The sequence below is a fragment of the Oryctolagus cuniculus genome, chromosome 14 (assembly GCF_964237555.1).
Source record: "Oryctolagus cuniculus chromosome 14, mOryCun1.1, whole genome shotgun sequence".
NCBI lineage: Eukaryota > Metazoa > Chordata > Mammalia > Lagomorpha > Leporidae > Oryctolagus > Oryctolagus cuniculus.
The window spans coordinates 61677279-61703321 of NC_091445.1; the positions used below are offsets into that span (position 1 = coordinate 61677279).

Here is a 26043-nt window from a genome sequence, read left to right on the forward strand (position 1 = left end):
AGCATTAATTAAACACTTAAGAGTAATTGTGTATTAATTACAGAGTTCAATCAATAGTTTTAAGTAGAACACAAAAAATATAAAAGGATAAAGTATTAAGTTCTTTTTTTTTCTTTTTCTTTTTTTTGTTTGTTATATAATTATTTTTTTTTATTTAATAAATGTGAATTTACAAAGTGCAACTTTTGTATTGTTGTGGCTTCCCCCACCCCAACCTCCCTCCCGCGGCCCTCCCCTCTCCCACTCCCTCTCCCATCCCACCCTTCATCGAGTTTCATTTTCAATTACCTTCATATACTGAAGATCAACTTAGTATATACTAAGCAAGGATTTCAACAGGCTGCACTCACACAACCGCACAAGGTATAAGGTATTGTTCGACTAGTAGTGTTGTTTCTAAGTTTCATAGTAGAACACATTAAGGACAGAGATCCTACGTGGGGAGCATGTACCCAGTGACTCCCGTTGTTGATTTAACAATTGGCACTCTTATTTATGACGTCAACAATCACCCAAGACTCTTGCTATGAGCTGTCTAGGCTATGGAAGCCCCTTGAGTTGACCGACTCTGAACTTGCTTAGTCAAGGCCGTATCACAGTGGAGGTTCCTTCCTCCCTTCAGAGAAAGGCGCCTCTCTCCTTGATGGCCTGTTCCTTCTGCTGGGGTCTTGTTCACCAGGATCTTTCATTTAGATTGTTTTTTGCCACCATGTCATGGCTTTCCATGCCTGTGAGACTCTCATGGACCTTTTAGCCAGATCCGAATGTCCCAAGGGTTGATTCTGAGGCAGGAGTACTGCCATTCTATAGTCTGCTGTGTGTCCTGTTTCCCCCGCAGGATCATTCTCTCCCTTTTAATTCTATTCTTCATTAGTTGCTTACACTGGTCTTATTTGTGAAATCTCATCGACACATATCCTATCTTTTTGATCGGTTGTGTATTTATACTTATCACTTTACCAAGTGCGTTGGCATTGATACCTGCCTCCTTGGTAAGATTGAGTTGAAATCCCCTGGCACATTTCTAGTTCCACCAATGGAGGTAAGTCTGAGTGAGCATGTGCCAACCTATATATCTCCTCCCTCTCTTATTCCCACTCCTATGTTTAACAGAGATCACTTTTCTGTTAATTTTAAATGCCTAAGAATGATTGTGCATTGATTACAGAGTTCAACCAGTGGTCTTATGTAGAACAAACAGAGCAACAACAACAACAACACTAAAAGGAATAAAATAGTAAGTTGTTCCTCAAAATTTATTCTTATGACTGTCATTATAGTCAAAAGGAATACCATAGTTTAAAATATAGAAATGGAAAATTGCAGTAGTTCTGTGGGTACATACAAGACAACTAGGGAACTCTGTAAAAAATAATCTTTAGCATTATATGAATAGTCCTAATTCAAAATTAATGCATCAAAACCATAACTGTATGTCTTCCTATTAAATATCTGTTAAGCATTTCATAATGTCATCTACTTTATAATACCTGAACTCTATATTGTAAAATAACATGTAGGAAGCTGACTGAATGATATTATTACACACTAGTTAATTTTCTTATAGGAGATATGCTTTTAGTGATCACATACAGCAACTCTTGCAAACTTATCTCCATCACTGTGTCACGGAAATCATTAGACATTATTCGACATCACATCTAGCTTCATATTTCAATGGGAAATACCGCCAATAATTAATGCTAAACTTGTAATCATAGAGAAAAAATTCAAATTACTACTGATTTATACTTAATATTTCCATGAAAATAAGTTGGGAAAACCTGAGCTATAGGTTTTTTTTTTCATACTGTTCTGATGCTTTGGTTATAAGTAGAAACTTATAGTTTAAATAGAAATAGATGAGGTAATATAATTTAATTACCTTTTTAAGTATTGTGTCAACACATTTTCTCAGTGGGTGGTTATACTTGATGCTTTCATTCACTTTACGAACCTCCTATAAAAACAGTAAGAGAAATAATACTATTTTCAACTTCTATAGATTATACATTTCACGTAAGAATGTACTAAGTACTATATACATTCTCACAAGTGTAATTTCAATTCATATTACTTAGCATTACATGTCCTTTTCACTGAATAAAGGTTCTTACGTAAAATTACAAGGTCAACAAATAGTCCTTATCTAGACCCTCACATTTTTATTACTTTCCAGATTTATTCCATTATCATTTGCTTACTTGGTACACAAAGATGAATAAACATTATAAATAAGTCCACAAAGGATCAGACAAACTTGGTGATCCTCAAAGAACAGGATTGTATTCCTCCACCTTGCTCATCAAGATCAAGATCAATTATCTCATTATCTAAAACAAAGTGAAGAAATTAGAGGAAGCAAAAAAGGCAACATGTCCCAAAGTGCAGGCTCTTTTCCAATAGAATACTATAGCACAATTTCAATTGACTGATTCACTGTACACTTGCCTATTTTAAGAGCATACTATATGCCAGCACTATGTTGGAAGGCCACCATAATCTATACTCACGGATAGGGTAGGAAAATACAGTATTAGTAGTCTTTCCCCAAAATTATAGTTTTGTGCTAATGAATAAGTAATTTAATGAACATAAAATGCATAAAAGGGAAGGAAGAAGAATCTTTAGAGCCAGTAGTTGCTAAGGAATCACAATATTCCATAATATTCATGACTTTTTGACTTTTTTTTTTTTTTAAGTTAGAGCCACTGTTTAAGCAGAAGGAACAGCAGGTTCACAAGCTGGACAGCAAGAGACAATTGAGCAGGATATTGAAAATAACGTTATAACCGAAGGGTAGAGAAGGGCTTTCAAGAATATAAAACTAGAGGCAGAAAGATCACCTGACAAACAAAATTGTGAAAGAATATAATTTACATGAAAAAATCAATAATTTTAGTATGCAGAGTGCTGTTACAAACAGAAAAAAAGGAATACAGAAGAAATACCATTGGTTAATAAACATCTAATGATGCTCAAGCACACTAAACACAATTACAGGGGCTGTGTTGTGGCACAGCTGGTTAAGCTACCACTTGTGATGGTGGTATTCCATATCAGAGTGCTGGTTTGAGTCCTGGCTATTCTGTTTACAACCCAGATCCCTACTAATGTAACTGCAAAGACAGCATAAAGATGGCCCAGGTACTTAGGTCCCTGCCATCCACAAGGGAGACCCAGTTGGAGTTCTTGGTTCCTGGATTTGGCCTGGCCCAGCTCTGTCTGTTGCAGCCATCTGGAGAATTGAAACAGCTGATGGGAAAACATTACTCTCTCTCCTCTCTGCTGCTCTGTCCTTAAAATAAATCTTTTTTAAAATTACACATTTACAAAATGAGAACAGTTTTCCTGTAAAACTATTTAAAAATGATATACTTGATGAATGTAATGATGAATGACCATGAGAAAACAGAATTTATGCACAAGAAAAAGTGATAAAATCTACTTGGAAGGTACTTTAACGATATCTGTCAAAACTTAGAATATATGCACTCCGTGAATAATCCATACCAACACACGTTCCTCTGTAAAGAGGCAAAATAAAATCATTCCTTGAAGGCCTTAATAATAGTTAGAGGTTTTAGTTCAATGTGTAAGGCCTAAATACAACAGTGACAAAAACAGACTTGAATTTTTTTTTAAATATTTTATTTATTTATTTGAGAGGCAGAGTTACAGACAGTGAGAGGGAGAGACAGAGAGAAAGGTCTTCCTTTCATTGGTTCACTCCCCAAATGGCCACAATGGTCGGAGCTGCGCGGATCTGAAGCCAGAAGCCAGGTGCTTTTTCCTGGTCTCCCATGTGGGAGGAGGGACCCAAGGACTTGGGCCATCTTCCACTGCTTTCCCAAGCCATAACAGAGAGCTGGATTGGAAAAGGAGCAGCTGGAACTAGAACTGGCACCCATATGGGATGCTGGCACCGTAGGGAGAGGATTAACCCACTGAGCCATGGCGCCGGCCCCCAGACTTGAATTTTCAAATTGTCACCTTGAAGCATCATTGACTTAAAGTTTGTTGACTATTAGTATAAATTTATCCTACTTTGGATATGAATTATACAATCTGGCTATATATTATACATGAAATATCTTATTTTTCTGGAAATTATTTAGCCATACTAAGCAAAACTACTGAAATAGTTGTTAGTATTTGATAGATGTTACAAATTTGTTTTCTTCAAAAACTATAATTTTTATAAAATTATTTAAAATATTAACTTTGTTTTCTTCACACAAAACATCATAACCTTTGGTTCTTTTGCTACTATGCTTAATCAATTCATCCTAAGAATGCCAGATAACGTCCCTGCAGGCTTGCTAATAGGTAGTTTTCAGTGAAAATAAGTAGCTGCTTCTCCCTTCTCCAAATTCTCTGCTTAGAAAAATAATAAAAGGTAGCTGCAACCTTTCAGATCATCTGGCAAATACCTTTGAAATGGCTTGACATAGCTTGTAAGTTTACTAACATCTAAAGAAAATAGACACACAGATGAATATATTCATTTCAATGAAAAACATCACAAAGTACTAAACCAATTTTTATAAAGCTGTAGAGGGTTATATGGATAGCTGAAAAAATAATTACCAAGAAACAATAATAGAATTTGTGATCTGTTAAAAGATGTAATGAGAACTAGCATATTTTAAGTTTACTCTCAAACCAAGTAATTCATCACAATTTCTTTCTACATTACATTCTGTACACTTCTATCAGACTGATCAACCAAAACCACATATAGGATCATGTCTTGCCTACCTAGAAGCATCAATGTTTCCTCGCCACAATGATTCCTCGCCACTTTCAAAAGACAGTCTTGACTTTTCAGTATGGCATTCAAGGCCCTACTTTGCTTTATCTTCCCAGCATAAATTATATGTTCACATTAATTTATTCTAAACTTCCTGATGTCTGATTGGAATAGTGTCAAAATTCCAACTCATCCTAGAAGGTCCAGGTTGTATTTCTTTTTTTTTATTTGACAGGTAGAGTTATAGACAGAAAGAGAGACAGAGAGAAAGGTCTTCCTGAGCCGGCGCCGTGGCTCAATAGGCTAATCCTCCACCTTGCGGCGCCGGCACACCGGGTTCTAGTCCCGGTTGGGGCGCCGGATTCTGTCCCGGTTGCCCCTCTTCCAGGCCAGCTCTCTGCTATGGCCAGGGAGTGCAGTGGAGGATGGCCCAGGTGCTTGGGCCCTGCACCCCATGGGAGACCAGGAAAAGCACCTGGCTCCTGGCTCCTGCCAGGATCAGCGCGGTGCGCCGGCTGCAGCGGCGGCCATTGGAGGGTGAACCAGCGGCAAAGGAAGACCTTTCTCTCTCTGTCTCTCTCTCTCACTGTCCACTCTGCCTGTCAAAAAAAAAAAAAAAAAAAAAAAAAAAAAAAAAGGTCTTCCTTGCATTGGTTCACCCCTCAAATGGCCACTAAGGCCAGCACTGTGCCAATCCAAAGCCAGGAGCCAGGTACTTCTTCCTGGTCTCCCACAGGTTGTATTTCATCATCTGCTGTGATCATTATCCAGAAATGAAACTTCTCTATATTACTATCTCTCCTTTGTGTCATCCACATCACATTTACCATATACTATAGAGGACTGTTTATACAATTTATACTATAGATAGGTAGTATCTGAACAGCCAGTTCTGCATAGCACTTAATTTGGCATAAATACATTAAATATTTGTTAAATGATAAATTTTTCTCCTCAAATTTGTATGTTCTCAGATATTTAGAAAAATATAAAGGATCCCAAGTTACTTTAAATGTAAAGAGACAGAAATTCATACAGAGAAATCATGCTTTTTTCTTTTGTGTGTGTGAGAGTGTGTATGAGGGGGTAGCAGCGTTCTGCTTTCTATGTTGACTTCCTCTTCTTTTTCTTTTCATTATTTATGAGAAAGGCAGAGTTATAGCGAGAAGAAGGGAGACAGGGAAAGAGAGAGAGAGCGAGCTTCTCTCCACTGGCTAACTCCCCAAATGTCTGCAATAGCCAGGGCTAGGCCAGGAGAGCCTGGAGCTTCTTATGGGTCTCTCACGTGGGTGTGGGGGTCCAAACATTTAGGCCATCTTTGGCTGCTCTCTCAAGTGCATTAGCAGGCAGCTGCATAGGAAATGGAGCAGCTGGGACTCAAACTGGAGCTCATAAGGGATGCCAGCATCGCAAGTGGAGGCTTTACCCACTATGCCACAATGCCAGCCCTGCTTCTATTTTCAAAACATTCATTAGAAGGTTTGGCTTTTTATTTACATGGAAATAGAATTTGGCCTTTACTTGGACAGTTAAGCCCCAGATCTGTGAGACAATAAATTTCTGTTGCTTAAGCCACCCAGTTTGTTGCTTGTGGCTTATAGTTCTAGGAAGCTAATACAGTAGCCTTCCCTGAAGAACTTATGTTAAGAACTGAAAGTGAAGTAAGAATTAGCTGAAGAGATCAGAGAAGATAGCATCCCAAGGGGTTGACAATAGAACACTCAAAGACAGAAAAGAGGCAATGAGTATAATGGCTAAGAGTAGGGATCATTAAGGCAGATCAAATTCTGCTCACCACCTGTTCTCAACCTGGACTACAGCCAGGCTCATTCATTTATGTATTGCCTATGGCTGCTTTCACACTGCAATGACACAGTGGTTCCAACAGAGATGATATGGCACACAAAACCATATTTACCATCCAGTCCTTTACTGAAAAAATTTGTCAGCCATATAATGCATGAACTAATGATAGACTGCTTGGCTCTCTAACTTATTAGCTGTATGAACATGGGAAAGCTATTTAATCTCTCTGTACCTTGTTTTCTGCATTTATAAAATGCAGATAAAAAATTTTTCCCTAAAGTTGTGTGAGAATTAAATGTACTAATATATGTAAAGAGGTTAAAAATCTTCAGCAAATAGTAAGTCTATATAATTGTTGCTATCCTCACCAATATTAAGTTTGAGGAATCAAGTTGAGTGTTAGGCAAATAGTAAGTCTAAACAACTGTTTATTATTTCATTATCATTAGCAAATTATAGAAAAAAAAGTAACCAAAATGAGAAAGTTAGAGGCTTGGGATGAGTCTAGAGAGCTAAAATGGGTAAAACTAATTTTTGTAGGCCATATTAAAACATTTTGGTGTTTAATATAATGAAAAGCTTTCAGGGGTCAGCAGTGTGGCATGGTAGATAAAGCCACCACCTGCAGTGCCTGCATCCCATGTGGGCACCTGTTTGAGACCCAGCTGCTCCACTTCTGATCCAGCTCTCTGCTGTGGCCTGGGAAAGCAGTAGAAGATGGTCCAAGTCTTTGGGCCCCTGCACCCACGTGGGAGAATTGGAGGAAGCTCCTGGCTCCTGGCTTCTGACCAGCACAGCTCCGGCCATTACAGCCATCTGGGGAGTGAACCAGCGGATAGAAGACCTCTCTCTTTCTACCTCTCCTTCTTTCTCTGTGTAACTCTGATTTTCAAATAAAGAAATAAATCTTAAAAAAAATCTAAAAAAAATGTGAAATTTTAAGTTGGACATTTAACATAATTAGAATGATGCATTTTTCTTAGTGGAGTAAAAAATGTGAAGTGACTACAATAATCTCTTTAAATCCACAACCAAAGTATTTATTTTTTTATTTTTAAAGATTTATCTATTTATTTGAAAGGCAGAGTTACAGAGAGGCAAAGGCAGAGAAAAGGTGGTGGTGGTGGGGTCTTCAATCTGCTGGTTCACTCCCCAGATAGCCACATTAGCCAAAGCTGGGCCAATCTGAAGCAAGCAGCCAGGAGCCAGGTGCTTCTGGGTCTCCCCTGCAGGTACAGGGGCTGATGGACTTGGGCCATCTTTCACTGCTTTCCCAGGCCATAGCAGAGGGCTGGATCGGAAGCAGAGCAGTCAGAACTCTAACTGGCACTCATATGGGATGCTGGCACTGCAGGCAGGCGGCTTTACCTACTATGCCACAGTGTCGGCCCCCAAAATATTTCTTAACAGTAAAAGTGGTTTAAGTTATCTGCATCTCAGGTGTAAATAAAGTGGTTCATTGAGACTACAGATAGGAAGCAAAATTATTGATTCAAACTCCTATGCAATGGTTCTCTAAAGAAGTTTATAGATATAACCTTGGGTTAAGCTTTCAAGAAGTGTCCTCTGATTGCCATTTTCACTTCTATGTTAGATAACCTTGTAACTTATCATCTGATCTGCGACACTTTTGATAGTAACACTATTAAATGTTACCCCAAGTCGACAAGCATAGCCCTGAATGGGCAATAAGAATTCATCTAAGATGACACATTGCCAAAACTACAGCCTGAAACCCACCAGTGTGCCAAAAACAACAAAAACCAACAGTGACTAAAAGAAGATACATTCAACTTGGTGACTGTTTTTTATGAGGTTTAAATTTGCTTACCTCCATAACATCTTCTAAATTTTCTTCTGCATCTGCTTTCTCTGTCATGAGTTTGGCTGCCTTAAAATAAGTCTTCATAAGTAGATAACCTCTTTTTGCTCCATTCCAGTATGATCGAGGTATTTCCACCAAGCCATATCCCAACAACAACACAAGAAGAAACAGACCCCATGTATTTGCAGCAGCAATCCCAATCATTTGAAGCTGGTTCCTAAGAACCAGAAAACAAAAGCAGTCAGCTGTGATAAGTACATTTTCCTATAAAAATCTAAGATGAAAGTAAATACTATCAAATGTTTGGTCAGAAAACAACTGCCCTAAGGATAAATAGGAATTTAGATGAAAAAATTAGACCTTCAAATCCTCAGCTCTCTTATTAACAGCATAGAATCTATGCATTTTGATGGAAATATCAAGTATGACTGCAAAAATAGATTTTAACACAGGAAACACTTCTTTTATTACAGTTAAAATTAGAATACAGGATAATTCGTAGCAAGAAAAAATACAGGGAGGCCCATCACTACTGATCTATTGCTAAATTTTCAGCCTGTACTCTTAATATAATATTATAAGATATTAAGTATAAAATAGTTTTCAATTTTGGGGGTATAAACCTAAAATTATACTATGGACAAATATAACTTCAAACTAAAGTTAAAACAGAAAGAAAAGTATTCATAAATTCCAGTGAAAAAGAAAACCAGGCACTTGCTCATTTACAAAATTTGAAATTCTATCCAAAAATAATGTTATTACTTTAAACATATAGCTATAGACAAAGTACCAACCCATTGCCAGCAGCTATTTTTAAAGATGTTATTCCATATTTTCTTTCTTAGTAATAAGGATGATTCAGATACTATTTTGGAGAATCGATAAAACATACAGATTGATACAGATTTCTTGATAAAATATGTGTTTATACATAAGAGGTAAAATCAATTTTGCTTTTTTAGGATTTATTTATTTGAAAGGTAGAAGTACAGAGAGACGGAAAGAGAGATGGCTCTCTCTGGAGCTTCACCTGGGACTCCCACATGGGTGGCAGGGGCCCAAGTACTTGGGCCATCTTCCACTGCTTTCCCAGAGAACAGCAGGGAGCCAGATTAGAAGTGGAGTAAACAGTATTCAAACTGGCATTCATATGGGATGTCAGCCTGCTACACTGCAACTCAGCCCCTGAAAATTAACTTTAAAAAGAACAATGATAATATTTTCTTACCATTCTAAATGCAAACGTGGGTTTACAGCTACATAAATTAGAAATGCTCCAAAAATCAGTAAGTAAGTGCCGTAGTATATTGCATTCTCTATCAGAGCAGTTTTAATCTTTCCAGTGATGGAAAATCCTCCTGATCTTGCATATGACTGCATAAAAGGTAACAGAATCCTGTATGGGTGGACAAAATATGAGTAAATAACAAAGCATTTATATATGTGTATAATCTCAAAATACAAGAAATATATGAATCTCAAATTTAATGTGTAATTTTCCTCACTAAGAAATTACAAGGGGCAGGCGTTATGGTGCAGCAGGTTGAGGTGTCACTTGAGACACCTGCATCCTATACTGGACTGCCTTGGAAGGAGTCCTGCACCCAGTTCTGTTACAGCTTCCTGCTGCATGGCTGGGAAGCAGTAGGTATTGACCTAAATACATGGGTTCCTATTATCCACGTGGGAGACCCAGATGGAGCTCCTAGCTCCTAGCTCCTAGCTTTGGTCTGGCCCAGCCCTGGCTTTTGTGGGCATTTGGGGAGTAAACTAACAGATGAGAGATCTCTCTGTCTCCCCTCTTCCTTTTCTAATTCCTCTCTGACACTGCCTTTCAAGCCAATGTTTTTAAAATGAAATGATTATGAGTAATTATGTTTTATTATTGAAAAAGCCATAATATATGAGTATTTTTGTAATAATAAACTTTGCAAAATGCAAAGGCTCATGCAAGGCACATTCTGGGGAGGTAACAATAAACAGCAGAGAATGTGACAGTGTAAGTGACTTAAGATGAGTCTAAAAATGGAGATTAAAACCTTTATGAAGAGTTTGGATTGCATCCCAAGGAGGAAATATTTTCTTTATCAGAAAAGAGACATGATCACATTGCACTTTACTAATATTTCATCAAAGATAATGGAATGAAAGAGAGGAATACTGAAACCAGATGACAGGGCTAAGAGTGATGGTTTTGGTAAGAAGCAGGAGAGAAGACTGGTGGTTAATACATTGACTTTGAAGTAACCTGGAAGACACCTAAAAATTGCTGCACAAGAAGCAGCTGGCTATCCAGATTCAGATACAAATATGTGGATTCCAGTACTGAAATAAAATCAATAAATGAGATCTGGAAGGGTGACTATGCAGAAGGCAAAAGAAACTGAGACTAACTCTAAGAAATACTAACTGTTGGGAGAGAGGTCCAGAAATATAAGGAAAAGGAGTTAGAAATGGAGACTGAATCCAGACAGTAGAGGGGTAAGGAAAAAGGAAGGAAGGGGGAGAAGAAAGTAGAAAAGTAGAACAAAGTGTTTCAAAGTGGAGATGGAAATACTATCCAATGCTGCCAAGAAGTCAAGTAAATTAAGGACCAATATGTGGGACGGAAAAAAAAAAAGAATGTAGAAAGAAGGTTACTATGAGTTGAGGAATAACTAAAGAATAAGCAATTGAAGACATCGAATGTAGAAAATTCATTTAAGCAATCTAGAAACTGTGGTATACATATAAAATGGGATATTTTACATAAATGAAAAAAAACCAGAATGCTGATACATAAAACACAGCATTGATGTATCTCCAAAGTATGTGAACAAAGCAAGAGAGCTGTAAAAGTTCCTATTATAAAACTCCACATTCATAAAGTTCACAAACAGGTAAATCCCACTCATGGTGATGGAGGTTAGAATCACAGTAACCTTTGTGGGCGGGGGATAACCGGAAGGGGCCACAAACAAGGCTACGAAGGACATGGTTAATTTCCATATAATCTGATGATTTCTGGTATATAGGAGTATTCATTTTGAAAACCCTTAAGCTAAACATAAGTTGTGCATTTTGGGGGACAGATTTATACCTCAATGTAAAGAAAAAAAGTATCTATAGAATAATATGACTAACTAAAAGTTGGAAATAGTACTAGGAAGAGGGAGATGAAGGTCTCTGGTTAACAGGTATAAAGTTACATTAAAGCAACAGAAATAAGTTCTCATGTTCTATCATATATTTCAAAATAACTAGAAGAGAAAATATAGAATGTCTCACCAAATTCTTGATACATATTTGAGGTAATAGATATGCTAATTATCCAGATTTGGTAATTACAAAAGGTATTCATAAATTGAAATACCACACAGTATCCTGTAAATCTGTACAATTATGTTAATTAAAAATAAAACTAAAAGATTATAATAAACAAAAAATGTTTAAATACATCTCTACTCAAATGTAGCTGTGATGAGTTCAATGATTTGGAAAAGGATTTGAGTTCACAGACTTCATTTCTTTCTTTTATGTTTAAAGGATGAGAAAATTGCATGCTTTGTGGAAATTGGAAGCTATAAGTAGGCACCAAGAGTTGAAGGTGGGTAAGCCCATAGTTTAGGAAGAGGCATAAGCTTTAGCAAGAGTGATTTTTCCACCCTTGGAGAGGAAGGCAGAAAGAATGGGTAGGTAGGTAGGTATGTTTGCTGGGAAGAAACTGAAAGACTGCTATCTGATGACTTCTATTTTCACAGTAAGGTAGAAGAAGGTAATGTCACCTGGTAAGAGTCGATGTGATTTTTGGGAGGAGTAGGAAAGAGCCACAAAGAGGATATCAATAGTAGAATGACTGGAAATATTTGTTGTATTGAATGGCAAGCAAGCAGATTAATGAAACAAAGAAGGGAAGTCTGGCAAGGTTGAGAGCCCAGCTAAGTTTAAGAACATGAGTCTATAGGGGATTTTTCTATATAGTGATTTTTCTCCTGCAGTGTTCTCGATCACCAGTTTTAGAACTTTGTTGCCGGCAGAATAAAAGACCGCAGTGGAACACAAGAGAAAGACAAAGCCATAATGGGTAAAAATAAAGATTTGGAATTAATTACTAATCAATGAAACCATGGTCATCAACTGTACAGGGAGAATCAGACAGAATGATTAGAGGTAAGACTCTAGGGAAGACCAGCTTCTAAGGAAATGAGCCACAGAACTGAAGGCAATTTCCAGGAAGGAAATTTAGAAGGTTGGCCTAAGAAAACAGAAAGAAAATCTGGGAATAATGATGATCTTATCAAGTGCAGTTTCACATAATAATGGGGCTGGAAGAAGACTGGTTTGAAGGTCGAAAGAAATAAGTCTCTGGAAGGAAATAGTGACAAACAGTTTATGTGTTTTCAATTTACCTTTTTTATTTTTACTTTTTTTTTTAAGATGGGACACACTTGAGGAGGGGTTTGGGGAGAGGGAGATATTTCATCAGCTGGTTCAACTCCTCAAATGGCTCTAAAAGCTAGGGCTGGGACAGGCCAAAGCCAGGAGTTCCACCTGGGTCTCCCATGTGGATGGCAGTGGATGGCACCTGGGCCATCATCTACTGCCTTCCCAGGCACATTAGCTGGAAATGGTTTGCAAGCCGAGCCGCTGGGACTCAAACTGGCACTCTGCTATGGGTTGCTTAAGTCACAAGTGGGGGGATTTAACTTCCTGCACCACAACACCAGCCCCTAAAATTTTAAAAAATTTAACATAAAAAATTAACTTACCATGTTAAAAACTGTGATGTCCAATATACTACCCTCCAGAAAATTGGCATGATTCCATCAGGAATGTAACTCCATGGCTTAAAACATGGGTGTTGGCTGTTTAATAACAAGAGAAAGCCAATTAATCATAAATAATGACTAAATGAATCTTACAACTAATTTGCACATAACAAAGTTCATTTAAAGGCAAATTTTAAGTTACTGACTCTCACTCATAATGTTTCATAGAATTCTTAAAATTTGAAGCTGATTACAAAACTGAAAAGAAGCACACAGAAAGGGAATAAGATAGTTTGTTTTAGAAATGAATGCAATTTAGGTTCTCAGCTTTCAGTGTATTTTCAGTCATTGGGTAAAAATAGGGCATAATGTTCAACTAACAGAATGCAGCAGCCTTTAAAAGTAAAGGTATCTTGAAATCAAATTTCTAATGAATACCTTTGAAATACACACTCATCTCATTTGTAGGGTTGGTTTTTTTGTTTTATTTATTGTCTGCATGGAGTTGGGTTATGGGAAAGGGAAGACATTAGGTAATTAATTCGTGGACAAAAGAATGCTAATTAAATCAGTTACAATAGCATAGCTCTAATAGAATTCCATGCTAACTATCACCTACACAAAATTCTGTCCGAATTTTTTAAGGATATGGTGAGTCTCCGATCATAGAGACTTTCATTTACTATAGTCTTCCTACACTATAAGGATATCCTTTAATCCAAGGGCTTCCAACAATCTGCAACTGCTGCTGATTTTCGTCCAGGTTTTTTTTCCCTTAACATTTAATTTTTACTATTTATTTGAGGCAGAGAGACAGAGAGAGCTCCCATCCACTGATTCTCTCCCACAAATGCCTGCAATGCCCATAATGGCACTCAAGCCAGGAGCTGGTAACTTAATCAAAGTTTCTCATGTGGCAGCAGGAACCCAATCACTTGAGCCATCACTCTTGCCTCCAAAGGTCTGCACTAGCAGGAAGCTGGAATTAGGAGCCATAAACAGATACCCATTCTAGGTACTTCGACACGGAACCTAGGCATCTTAACTTGCATCTTAATTGCTAAGTTAAGGGGCCAGTGCTGTGGCGTAGCAGGTAAAGCTGCCGCCTGTGGTGCCGGCATCCCATATGGGTGCTGGTTCAAGTCCCAGCTGCTCCACTTCCAATCCAGCTCTCTGCTATGGCCTGGGAAAGCAGTACAAGATGGCCCAAGTCCTTGGGCCCCTGCACCTGCATGAGAGATCTGGAAGAAGCTCCTGGCTCCTGGCTTTGGACCTGCGCGGCTCCGGCCTTTGTGGCCAACTGGGGAATAAACCAGCGGATGGAAGATCTCTCTCTCTCTCTGCCTCTCCTCTCTCTGTGTAACTCTGACCTTCAAATCAATCAATCAATCAATCAACCTTTTAAAAAATTGCTAAGTTAAATGTTCACCCCTACATCCAGTTTTGAGCATTGTTTCAAGAGGGTGGTAACACATTGCAAATTTACCTTTACTCAAGCTAGTTTTTAAAGCTGTACACAAATACTACTTAAACCATTGGTAAAAGCTAAGTCAACATTCATTTTTTAACCTGGAAATTTGATTTGAACTCAATATAATCTTTGACAATTTTAATTTTATTCACTCTTTATGAAAAATAATTTCAAAAGGTATGCAATAAGAAAGAAATATCTAATGTACAGAATAACTTGCTTGTCCTTTATCACAACTTTGTAAATTAGGCAAAAGAGAAAATGCATGCTCCATTTTCTTAGATCTGAGACAGGCTGAGAAAAAACATACGTTTTGGAAGTAACATATTTAGTAGGAAGAAGAACTGTACTAAAAAATCATACCTTCAAACTTCTCACTACAGTCTACTGAAAGTTGTTGTATACCAATAAATATTTAAAATACCAATTTAAATAGAATACAATCTAATGAAGTCTACCAGTACAGAAGTGGGAGGAACAGTTGGTAAAATATGACTATTTCAAAATGACTTAACAGAGAAGACATTAGGTATAACCGTTAAGATATCAGTTAATAACTCCACATCCCTTATGAGAACACATGGGTTCAAGTCTCAGCCTCATTTTCATTTATTTATTTATTTATTTATTTATTGACAGGCAGAGTGGACAGTGAGAGAGAGAGACAGAGAAAGGTTTTCCTTTGCCGTTGGTTCACCCTCCAATGGCCGCAGCCGGCGCGCTGCGGCTGGCACACCGCGCATGGGGTGCAGGGCCCAAGCACTTGGGCCATCCTCCACTGCACTCTCTGGCCACAGCAGAGAGCTGGCCTGGAAGAGGGGCAACTGGGACAGAATCTGGTGCCCCGACCGGGACTAGAACCCGGTGTGCCGGTGCCGCAAGGCAGAGGATTAGCCTATTGAGCTGCAGCGCCGGCCTTTAGCCTCATTTTCAATTCCAGCCTCCTGCTAATGTGTGCCCTGGGAGTTAGCATGATGGCTCAAATGCCTGAGTCCTACCATCTTTGTGGGATATCTGGATTGGGTTCCCAGCTCCTGACTTTGGCATGGCTAATCCCCAGACATTATAGGCACTTGGAGAGTGAACTAGTGGATGACAGCTATCTGTTTCTCTACGTCTCTCAAATAAATAAATTAAAACAAAGCAAAACATTTTATCTCCTATAATATTAATATTTAGAAAGAAATAAATACCTTGGAGCTGGATTAGCAGTTGCATGTAATCTTGTAGTGTTGTTATTCTCAGGAGGGCTGGAGTTAGCAGCAGCATGCTTGCATCGGTTGTATATCGTCTACATGAAAGGATGCATGGTTAAAACTAAGAATCAAACTGTTATCAAGAATCAAACCAATATCAAATACCAAATAATATCAAAACCAAATAAGAATCAAACCAATATCAAGGAACACACTGGAGTTTATAAATCTATCTTCTTAAATCTACCTTCCTGACTATGCTTTCTAATGATCAATTCTGAAATTAGCATTTAAATTCAAAATATAAGCATATCCTTATACGATTTAGCTATCTTAAAAACTAATGTATCGGCCGGCGCCGCGGCTCACTAGGCTAATCCTCCGCCTTGCGGCACCGGCACACCGGGTTCTAGTCCTGGTCGGGGCGCCAGATTCTGTCCCGGTTGCCCCTCTTCCAGGCCAGCTCTCTGCTGTGGCCCAGGAGTGCAGTGGAGGATGGCCCAAGTCCTTGGGTCCTGCACCCCATGGGAGACCAGGATAAGTACCTGGCTCCTGCCATTGGATCAGCGTGGTGTGCCGGCTGCAGCGCGCTGGCCGCGGTGGCCATTGGAGGATGAACCAACGGCAAAGGAAGACCTTTCTCTCTGTCTCTCTCTCTCTCACTGTCCACTCTGTCAAAAACAAAACAAAACAAAACAAAACAAAACAAAAACAAAAACTAATGTATCTCTGGGGCCAGCACCATGGCTCATTTGGCTAATCCTCCGCCTGTGGCGCCGGCACCCCATATGGGCGCCGGTTCTAGTCCCAGTTGCTCTTCTTCCAGTCCAGCTCTCTGCTGTGGCCCAGGAGGGCAGCGGAGGATGGCCCAAGTGCTTGGGCTCCTGTACCCACATGGGAGACCGGGAGGAAGCACCTGGCTCCTGGCTTCAGATTGGTGCAGCTCTGGCAGTGGCGGCCATTTGAGGGGTGAACCATCAGAAGGAAGACCTTTCTCTCTGTCTCTTTCTCTCTCACTATCTATAACTCTACCTGTCAAATAAATAAAAAAAAAAAAATCTTTAAAAAACACTAATGTATCTCAAACATGTGGAAGGATTACAAGTTCCTTTTTAAATATGAAAATCAGTTTCACCTCTTACCGTACTGACATCCAGAGGCAATATGAAGACAATAAGAAAGCAGAGATACCAAGCAAGCAGAGTTCCAACAATTACAAGTCTATGCTGTTTCTTAAAGTCTCCATATCGATGAAGTAGAAATAGTGCCAGAAAAAAGACAAAAACAATCTCGAGTCCCAAAGCTGCACCACTCATTATTGAATATTCAGTCTAACCACACTCGTTCACATCCACATCTGGATCATAATTGTACACTGAAAAAAATAAAATAAAAATGCAACTTTAATACAGGAAATGACCATCTGAGGATTTCCTAAATATTTACAAATGTATTAATAACTGAAAACTATCATGCTTTATATTAGACTACAAATAAGATAAAAAGGATAATTCCTACCCTCAAGTCCTTATTTCTCAACTTTTTAAAGCACATCTTAAAATCTACACATACATAATATCTTCAAAAAAAAGTTATTTGAACAAAAACTACGTTTGTTCTTAAAATATTACAAAGTAAGAAATTCTAAATATAGATATGAACAGTTTCAATATATTTCCTTTGGAGTTTGTTTCTTAATGTTATGAATCCTAATTGTATATTTTAAACAGATATGCTATTGACTAGATCCTAGGAAAAAAATATTTAGTAAAATAGTTTTCTAAGGTCATCCATAGCCCACAATTTAAGATATTCTAAAAGAAAGTCAGGAAGAGACAGAAAGGTAGAGATTATTCATACCTTTCCTTTGTTTGAAGCAATGTTTTTCTTTCACATTAATTCTGTCTAACCAATTAAACTTCCATGATTTGAAATTCTCATTTACTGTTCAAACAACATAGTTAGCATTTTCCATTATCTACATAAATCTTATTTTCATTGAAGAAAGTTACTTTAGCTATTTGATACAAAGAAAATTTATCATATTAAGTTTATCATCTATTCAAAAATAGTTTTAATTATAAATGTCAATGATGTAGACATCAATACAGAGCTAATTTGATATTTCTCCACTCTTAAATAATATACCTTTATTAATTGAAGATAATATGTAATTTTAATCCTTGTGAAATCAATGTTAATCATTGTTGTCTATGAAGTACAACATATTAAAAAATTAATAACCTAACAGAGAATCAAGACTGTGATGGGAGGTAAGCATTGTGGCACAGTGGGTTAAGTTGCCATCCGTGTTCTGGCAATTACACCCCTGATCCAGCTCCCTGCTAATGTGCCTAGGAAGCATCAGATTATGGCTGAAGTACTTGAATTCCTGCTGTGGGAAACTTGGATTGGGAGTTTCTGGCTCCTGGCCTAGACTAGCATAACCTTGGCTGTTGCAGCCATTTCGGGAGTAAACCAGTGATGGAAGATCTCTCTCTTTCGCTTCCTGTGTCACTCTGCCTTTCAAATAAATAATAAACAAAATTTTAAAAATAAAGATTGTGATGCAACCCAACAAAAGAAAATAAGGTAGAATCGATGAAATACTTCAAATCAATAAACACTCCAACAAAACTGAGTTATAAACAGAACAAAGAAAGTTTGAGGAATTTAACACTAAATTTACTTATATAATATATCCCTACATGAAATATCACAAAAATCACATTTAAACAGCTATTTTTATCCACTATGTCTTTATATTATCAAAAGTTTCTTTCCTCTTCTTTATATTTCAGCCATCAGTATTTTCATTTTTGGGGCCGGTGCTGTGGCATAGTGGGCTAAGCCTCCACCTGCACTGCCAGCATCCCATATGAGCGCCAGTTTGTGTCCCAGTTGCTTATCTTCCTCTCCAGGTCTCTGCTTTTGGCCTGGGAAAGCAGTAGAAGATGGCCCAAGTGCTTGGGTCCCTGCACCCATGTGGGAGACCCAGAGGAAGCACCTGGCTCCTGTCTTCGGACTGGTTCATCTCCAGCCACTGTGGCCATTTAGGGAGTGAACCAGCAGATGGAAAATCTTTCTTTCTGTTTCTCCTCTCTCTGTCTGTAACTCTACCTCTTAAATAAATAAAATCTTTTACAAATTTTTCATTTTTGTGTCTAAAATTGAATGTTTTATCACTCTCTATTTTCTTACCCTGCTATATTTTTCTTCAATGCACTTACTCATCTGATAGAATGCTAATTTTTTATAAACTGTACCCTGCATATCTCTCCCCACTCTACAATGACTCCTTGAAAGCTCAGACTTGACTCTTTTATTGAGCATTATATTCAAGGTCTCTAATGCAGTACATGGCATATGATATATATTCAAGAAATATTTTTGAATAAATAATGAATAAAAGCACTATGGTATATTTTAGTATATACACTATTTTTTTTATTATTGCTTCAATCAAAGGCAGTGTAAAACTCTTGTACTTATTACAACTCAAAGGGCTTAAAACTCTACATACTACCAACTACTACCCAAAATTTCAAATTCCATTTTATATAAAAATTTATAAGTAAATTTTATTTATAAGCCAAGCATAGTTTAAGTGTTAGCTGAAGGTTCAAAATAGAATGTGCTGATGAAAATGGTTGTCAACTTCAAGATTCATCTTTTTTAAAAAAATCATACAATGTGAGCTTCAATGGCACATAATTATTATCCAAAAATCCCTTTACAGATTGACTTAGATATCTCTTTACCTGCAATTGTCCAGTGCAAAGAAAATGATAATCATAGGGGAAACAAAGAATGAATACTAGAATATTACCAAAGAAATTTCAAAGCATAACAGAGTCAAATGTTGGAATATTATTGAAGTATAAGAAATGAAGATTAAGATTATTTAATAACATAAAGTTATTCCAACATCAATTGAAAAATAAGATATACATACTGGGGCCAGCACTATGACATAGTAGGCTAAGCCTCCACCTGCAGTGCCAGCATCCCATATGGGTGCCGGTTCCAGTCCCAGCTGCTCTTCTTCTGATCCAGCTCTCTGCTATGGCTTGGAAAAGCAGTAGAAGATGACTCAAGTGTTTGGGCTTCTGTACCCACGTGGGAGACCTGGAAGAATCTCTTGGCTACTGGCTTCAGATGTTTCTAGCTCCAGCTGTGTGGCCATTTGGGGAGTGAACCAGGGGATGGAAGACCTTTCTCTGTCTCTCCCTTTCTCTATCTGTAACTCTACCTCTCAAACAAATAATTTATAAAGATATATATATATTTACGTAATACTTAAGAAAGAGTACAAACAATGAAATATATGAAAACATAGGTGCTAAGATTGTTGGCATAACCAAACAATAAAACCACAGTTTTGAACTTGCCACACTATTCTTTTTTTATTATGGCTCTCAACATTTCAGTATGATATACAATGTTGTAGATGAATACAATTATGCGTCCTTTATTCTAGTCCTAAAGAAATTATTTGGTTACACCTCTTTCCATACTCAGTGTTAGTTTCCTATTGCTGCCATAACAAATTACTATATGCTTAATAACTTACAACACCACCCATTTATTATCTCATAATTATTATGTGTCAGAAATCCAAGCACAGTTTGGCTCAACTAAGTTCTCTGCTTATGGTCTCACAAAATTAAAATCAAGGTGTTAGTAGGTCTGCATTCCTCTCTGGAGAACAATCAATTTCTTTTTTTTTTTTTTTAAATTTACTTATTTATTTGAAACTCAAGAGTTACAAAGAGATAGGAGAAAGAAAGGTCTTCCATTCGCTGGTTCACTCTCCAATTGGCCACAACGGCTGAGGCTGTGCCTTTCTGAAGGCAGGAACCAGGAGCTTCTTCTGGGGTCTCCCATGTGGGTGCAGAGGCCCAAGGACTTGGGCCATCTGAACTGCTTTCCCAGGCCATAGCAGAGAGATGGATGGGAAATGGAGCAGCTGGGACTCGAACCAGCACCCATATGGGATACTAGCACTGCAGGGAGTGGCTTTATCTGCTACGTCACAGGGCCAGTCCCAGAACCACCAATTTCTCAAGTCATTCAAGCTGCTGGCAAAGTTCAGCTTTAGGCCTGAGATCCCTGTTTTTTGGTAGCTACCAGCTGGCACTTGCCCTAGCGCTATATGCCTTTCTCCAGCTTTCCATGTGTGTATTTTTTTCAATTGTATAGATTTTGGGCAGTGTTGTGGCAAAGCAGCTTAAGCCACGTGACATGAACATCTCACATCAGAGCGTGAGTTTAAGTCCCAGCTGCTTCCCGTTCTATCCAGCTCCCTGCTAATATGCCTGCGAAAGTGGCTGAGGATAGACCAAGTACTTGAACCCCTGCCACAGATGATGGAAACCTGGATGGAACTCCTAGCTCCAGCAGTTGTGGCTATTTGGAAAGTGAACCAGCAGATGGAAGATCTCTTTCTCTATGTCTCTCCCTCTCTCTGTGTGTAACTTTGCATTTCAAATAAATAAATATATATAGTTTTTTAAGATTTATCTTTTAATTGTAAACATGATGTTTTGAAATTCAAATAGAGTGGAATTATTACCATGATCAAGTAAATTAACTTACCTACCTCACTTAGTTAAGTTTTTCTCCTTTTTTCCTCGCTCCCTCTCTTCCTTTCTGTGTGTGTATTCCTGTATACCTTAGAGGCAACCATGGCTTGCCTAACTAGTCCATCTCACGCTTAGTCAGTTTCTCTGACTGCCTCTTCCATCCTCAGGTAGAAAAACGCTCTACTTTCCAGGGCTCACCTGATCATCGTGGGCCCACCTGATAATCTAATAGTTGCTGATTCTAGAGATTAGGGTATAGGTGTTTTTTGGGGTAGGGGAGAGGGTCTAATTTTCTGTTTACCACACCATCTATTTTGTTCAGGTTGAAGTCTGGCTGTTATGACACAAGTTAAACCTAGCAGTCCCATAAAACTGGATATAAAAATTGGAGGGGCCGGTACTGTGGCATAGAGGGTAGGGCCACCGCCTGCAGTGCTGGCATCCTATATGGATGCCGGTTCGAGTCCCAGCTGCTCCACTTCCAATTCAGCTCTCTGCTATGGCCTGGAAAAGCAGTGGAGGATGGCCCAAGTCCTTGGGTCCCTGTGCCCGTATGGGAGACCTGGAAGAGGCTCCTGGCTCCAGATTGGCACAGCTCCAGCCATTGCAGCCAATTGGGGAATGAACCAGCAGATAGAAGACCTCTCTCTCTCTCTCTCACTCTCCCTTTCTCCCTCTCCCTCTCTCTCTCTCTGCCTCTCCTTCTCTATGTAACTCTGACTTTCAAATAAAATAAATAATTCTTTAAAAAATGAAAATAAAAATTGGAGTTTCCCTAACCTGAGATGTGAATATAATAACTTTAAAGTTCATCTTTGACTTTGTACCTACATTCAATAGAGGAGTTGTATTTTATAGTCCAAAAGAATAATACTTTGAGATTCCTTATAAACTTCTAGAGCAGCTTTGGTTATTTCAACTGGATAATTAGCTGCTAAAATCAAAGAGTACCCTATTCTCTATCAGATTTATTTATTCATATATAAATTCATAATTATAAGGCATAAAACAATTGTTAATTAAAGTCTAATGATAATAAAGACTGGATAACTCAAGCTTGACTTATCAAAAAAAAAAAAACCTCATTGCTAGGGGGATAGCAATCTGGCAATATGAAGCAAAAATTTTTTTAAAAGTACATACTTTTTGTCCTAGTATTTCCTCTTCAAATAATTGTTTTCAAGAGAAACCAAAATGCGAACAAAAATTTATCCACTATGTTAGTTTTCACAAAAATTTATCCACTATGTGAGTTTTCACTACAACATTACAGAACAACTCAAATGTTGGTACTCAACAGTTCAGGAGGTCTACCAGGTTCATCACTACCCACTGCCCTTTTGAGAAAAACATCAAGAGTTTCATAAATCATTAATCCTGCTACTATGGGCAGTCTGATGGGAGCAGGGATCTACACCCAAGTTAAAGGCTAACTAACAGCAACTTTCTATTGCAGACAATGGCTAAAATTGTTCTCTTAGTCTAGAAGCAGACACCTTTAAGAGATGCCAAAAGGTATAGAGATGGGATGTGAGGGACTATACACAAGAAATATACATATATGTATGAACAGATATATAACCAAATGCTTACACTGGCTATCACCATACAGTGAAGATTATCCTATTTTCTTCTTTGTGCTTTCTTGTACATTAATACCATTGCACTATTTGGGACGTGCTCAAGCTGACTTGCCCCGAATGGTAGAGTTAGAAACATACCAGGAGATTCCAATTCAATCCCATCAAGGTGGCATGTACCAATGCCATCTCACTAGTCCAAGTGATCAATTTCTGTTCACAATTGATCATAATGATAGGACTAAGAGCCAAAGGGATCACATAAATAAGACTAGTGTCTGCAAATACTAACTGATAGAATAAAAATGGGAGAGAACAATCCAACATGGGAAGCAAGATACACAGCAGACTCATAGAATGGCAGATGTCCTAAACAGCACTCTGGCCTCAGAATCAGCCCTTAAGGCATGCGGATCCGGCTGAAAAGCCCATGAGAATATTTCAGGCATGGAAAGCCAAGACACTCTGGCAAAAAAAAAAAAAAAACCACCACCACCACCAAACCAAACCTAAATGAAAGATCTCCGCAAGTGAGATCCCAGTGGAAAGAACAGGTCATCAAAGAAGAAGGTATCTTTCTCTGAAGGGAGGAGAGAACTTCTACTCTGACTATGACCTTGTCTAAATATGATCAGAGTCAGTGAACTCAAAAGGCTTCCATAGCCTTGGCAGCTCATGACAAGAGCCTAGGGTGATTACTGATGCCATAAACAAGAGTGTCAATTTGTTAAGTCAACAACAGGAGTCACTGTGCACTTACTCCTCATGTAGGATCTCTGTCCTTAATGTGCTGTACATTGTGATTTAATGCTATAACTAGTGCTCAAACAGTATTTTTCACTTTGTGTTTCTATGTGGGTGCAAACTGTTGAAAACTTTACTTAATATGTGCTAAACTGATCTTCTGTATATAAAGAGAATTGAAAATGAATCTTTTTTTTTAACTTTTATTTAATGAATATAAATTTCCAAAGTACAGAATATGGATTACAATGGCTTCCCCCCTATAACTTCCCTCCCACCCGCAACCCTCCCCTTTCCCTTTCCCTTCCCCCTTCCATTCACATCAAGATTCATTTTCAATTCTCTTTATATACAGAAGATCAGTTTAGCATATATTAAGTAAAGATTTCAACAGTTTACACCACACAGAAACACAAAGTGAAAAATACTGTTTGAGTACTAGTTATAGCATTAAATCACAATGTACAGCACAGTAAGGACAGAGATCCTACATGAGGAGTAAGTGCACAGTGACTCCTGTTGTTGACTTAACAAATTGACACTCTTGTTTATGGCATCAGTAATCACCCTAGGCTCTTGTCATGAGTTGCCAAGGCTATGGAAGCCTTTTGAGTTCACCAACTCTGATCATATTTAGACAAGGTCGTAGTCAGAGTGGAAGTTCTCTCCTCCCTTCAGAGAAAGGTACCTCCTTCTTTGATGACCTGTTCTCATTTTTTTTTTGTTTTTTTTTAACTTTTATTTAATGAATATAAATTTCCAAAGTACAGCTTATGGATTACAATGGCTTCCCCCACATACCGTCCCTCCTACCCACAACCCTCCCCTTTCCCACTCCCTCTCCCCTTCCATTCACATCAAGATTCATTTTCGATTATCTTAATATACAGAAGATCAGCTTAGTATACATTAAGTAAGGATTTCAACAGTTTGCTCCCACACAGAAACATAAAGTGAAAAATAATAGATGATTTTCTTTAAATGATGATGAAATCAGAGCAGACCTATTGTCATGTTTAATCCCAGTGAGAGTCAAGTTGGGAATTGATAATTTCTTTTTTCTTTTTTTTTTTTACAGAAGATCAGTTTAGTATGCATTAAGTAAAGATTTCAACAGTTTGCACCCACATAGAAACACAAAGTGAAATATATTGTTTGAGTACTCGTTATAGCATTAAATCTCAATGCACAGCACATTAAGGACAGAGATCCTACATGAGGAGTAAGTGCACAGTGACTCCTGTTGTTGACTTTACCAATTGACACTCCTGTCTATGGCATCAGTAATCTCCCTATGCTCCAGTCATGAGTTTCCAAGGCTATGGAAGCCCTCTGAGTTCTCCGACTCTTATCTTGAAAATGAATCTTGATGTGAATGGAAGGGGAGAGGGAGCATCAAAGGGGAGGGTTGCGGGTGGGAGGGAAGTTATGGGGGGGGAAGCCATTGTAATCCATAAGCTGTACTTTGGAAATTTATATTCATTAAATAAAAGTTAAAAAAATGTTAAATCAAAAAAAAAATACCATTGCACTAAGAGTTTACTGAAAATCAAAATGCCAATCCATCCATTCTATCAAGTTTTAGTACCTTAAGTAGAGGTGTATCATATCTTACAAAATACCAGTTCCAAAACTCTTAAATATTTAAAATCCAACTCAGTCTTTTTCCAATCATCAGGATAGCATTTAATATTATTTCCAAATGTGTTTAAAATGGTTTCATAATCAGATGCTAAAGTTACTGACTTGTAGTACTATTTCCTGAGGACTTTATAGCTAATGATGGTTCTTCAGGTTAAACATGGTCTGAATGTGAACTTTGGAGGTTAAGATAATTTTGTAATTTGAAGAATCCCAAATGTTTAAAGAGTAAGAAAAAGAGAAAAGCAGAGACAGCAAGACAGCAGAATAGGGAGGGAGCTTACTGCTCTAGTCTAGGGGAGGATAGTTTAAAAAACAAAAAAACAAAAATCTGTGGTGAGAGTTCAATCCCAGGGAAGAGTTAGGGAGAAAACAGCAGAGGAAACTCCAGGCAAATTAGAGAGACACTGTGGATCTATATGGAAGGTGTGGACGCACACAACTCAGGACCCCAGCAGCCAAGAGCCTTGGGATCAGCTTTGGAGAGTGAAGTGAGGCCAAACTGTAGCAGCCCAAGCCACTGGCGATAAAGCTGCAGGAAGAGCCTGGCTTGAGTATAGCTTGGAGCCCTGTGGGGGACAGTGTACCTACCAACCTAGAGGAAAAGGGGTGGGGGGACATGTTTCTCTCTCTCGGTCCACATGAAACAGGCATCCTGTAACTAGCTGAGAGAGAAGGCAGGCACCATTTT

General features: G+C 38.2%; 1 protein-coding gene and 1 long non-coding RNA gene across 2 annotated transcripts in view; one reads left to right on the plus strand and one right to left on the minus strand.

Annotated features, from left to right (window-relative positions):
- LMBRD2 (LMBR1 domain containing 2) overlaps window positions 1-26043 on the minus strand; it is a 67700-nt gene that overhangs the window by 31733 nt on the left and 9924 nt on the right. The window contains exons 2-7 of the mRNA XM_002713965.5: window positions 16945-17177; window positions 15800-15897; window positions 13136-13231; window positions 9616-9783; window positions 8391-8601; window positions 1886-1960 (exon numbers count right to left, since the gene is read on the minus strand). Of these exons, the coding sequence (XP_002714011.1) occupies window positions 1886-1960; window positions 8391-8601; window positions 9616-9783; window positions 13136-13231; window positions 15800-15897; window positions 16945-17118 (822 nt within the window). The 5' untranslated portion in view covers window positions 17119-17177. The remainder of the gene's footprint in view (window positions 1-1885; window positions 1961-8390; window positions 8602-9615; window positions 9784-13135; window positions 13232-15799; window positions 15898-16944; window positions 17178-26043) is intronic.
- Window positions 290-14482, plus strand: LOC138845179 (uncharacterized). The gene is made up of 2 exons (XR_011382007.1): window positions 290-5024; window positions 5392-14482. It is a non-coding gene; the product is annotated as an uncharacterized lncRNA (long non-coding RNA).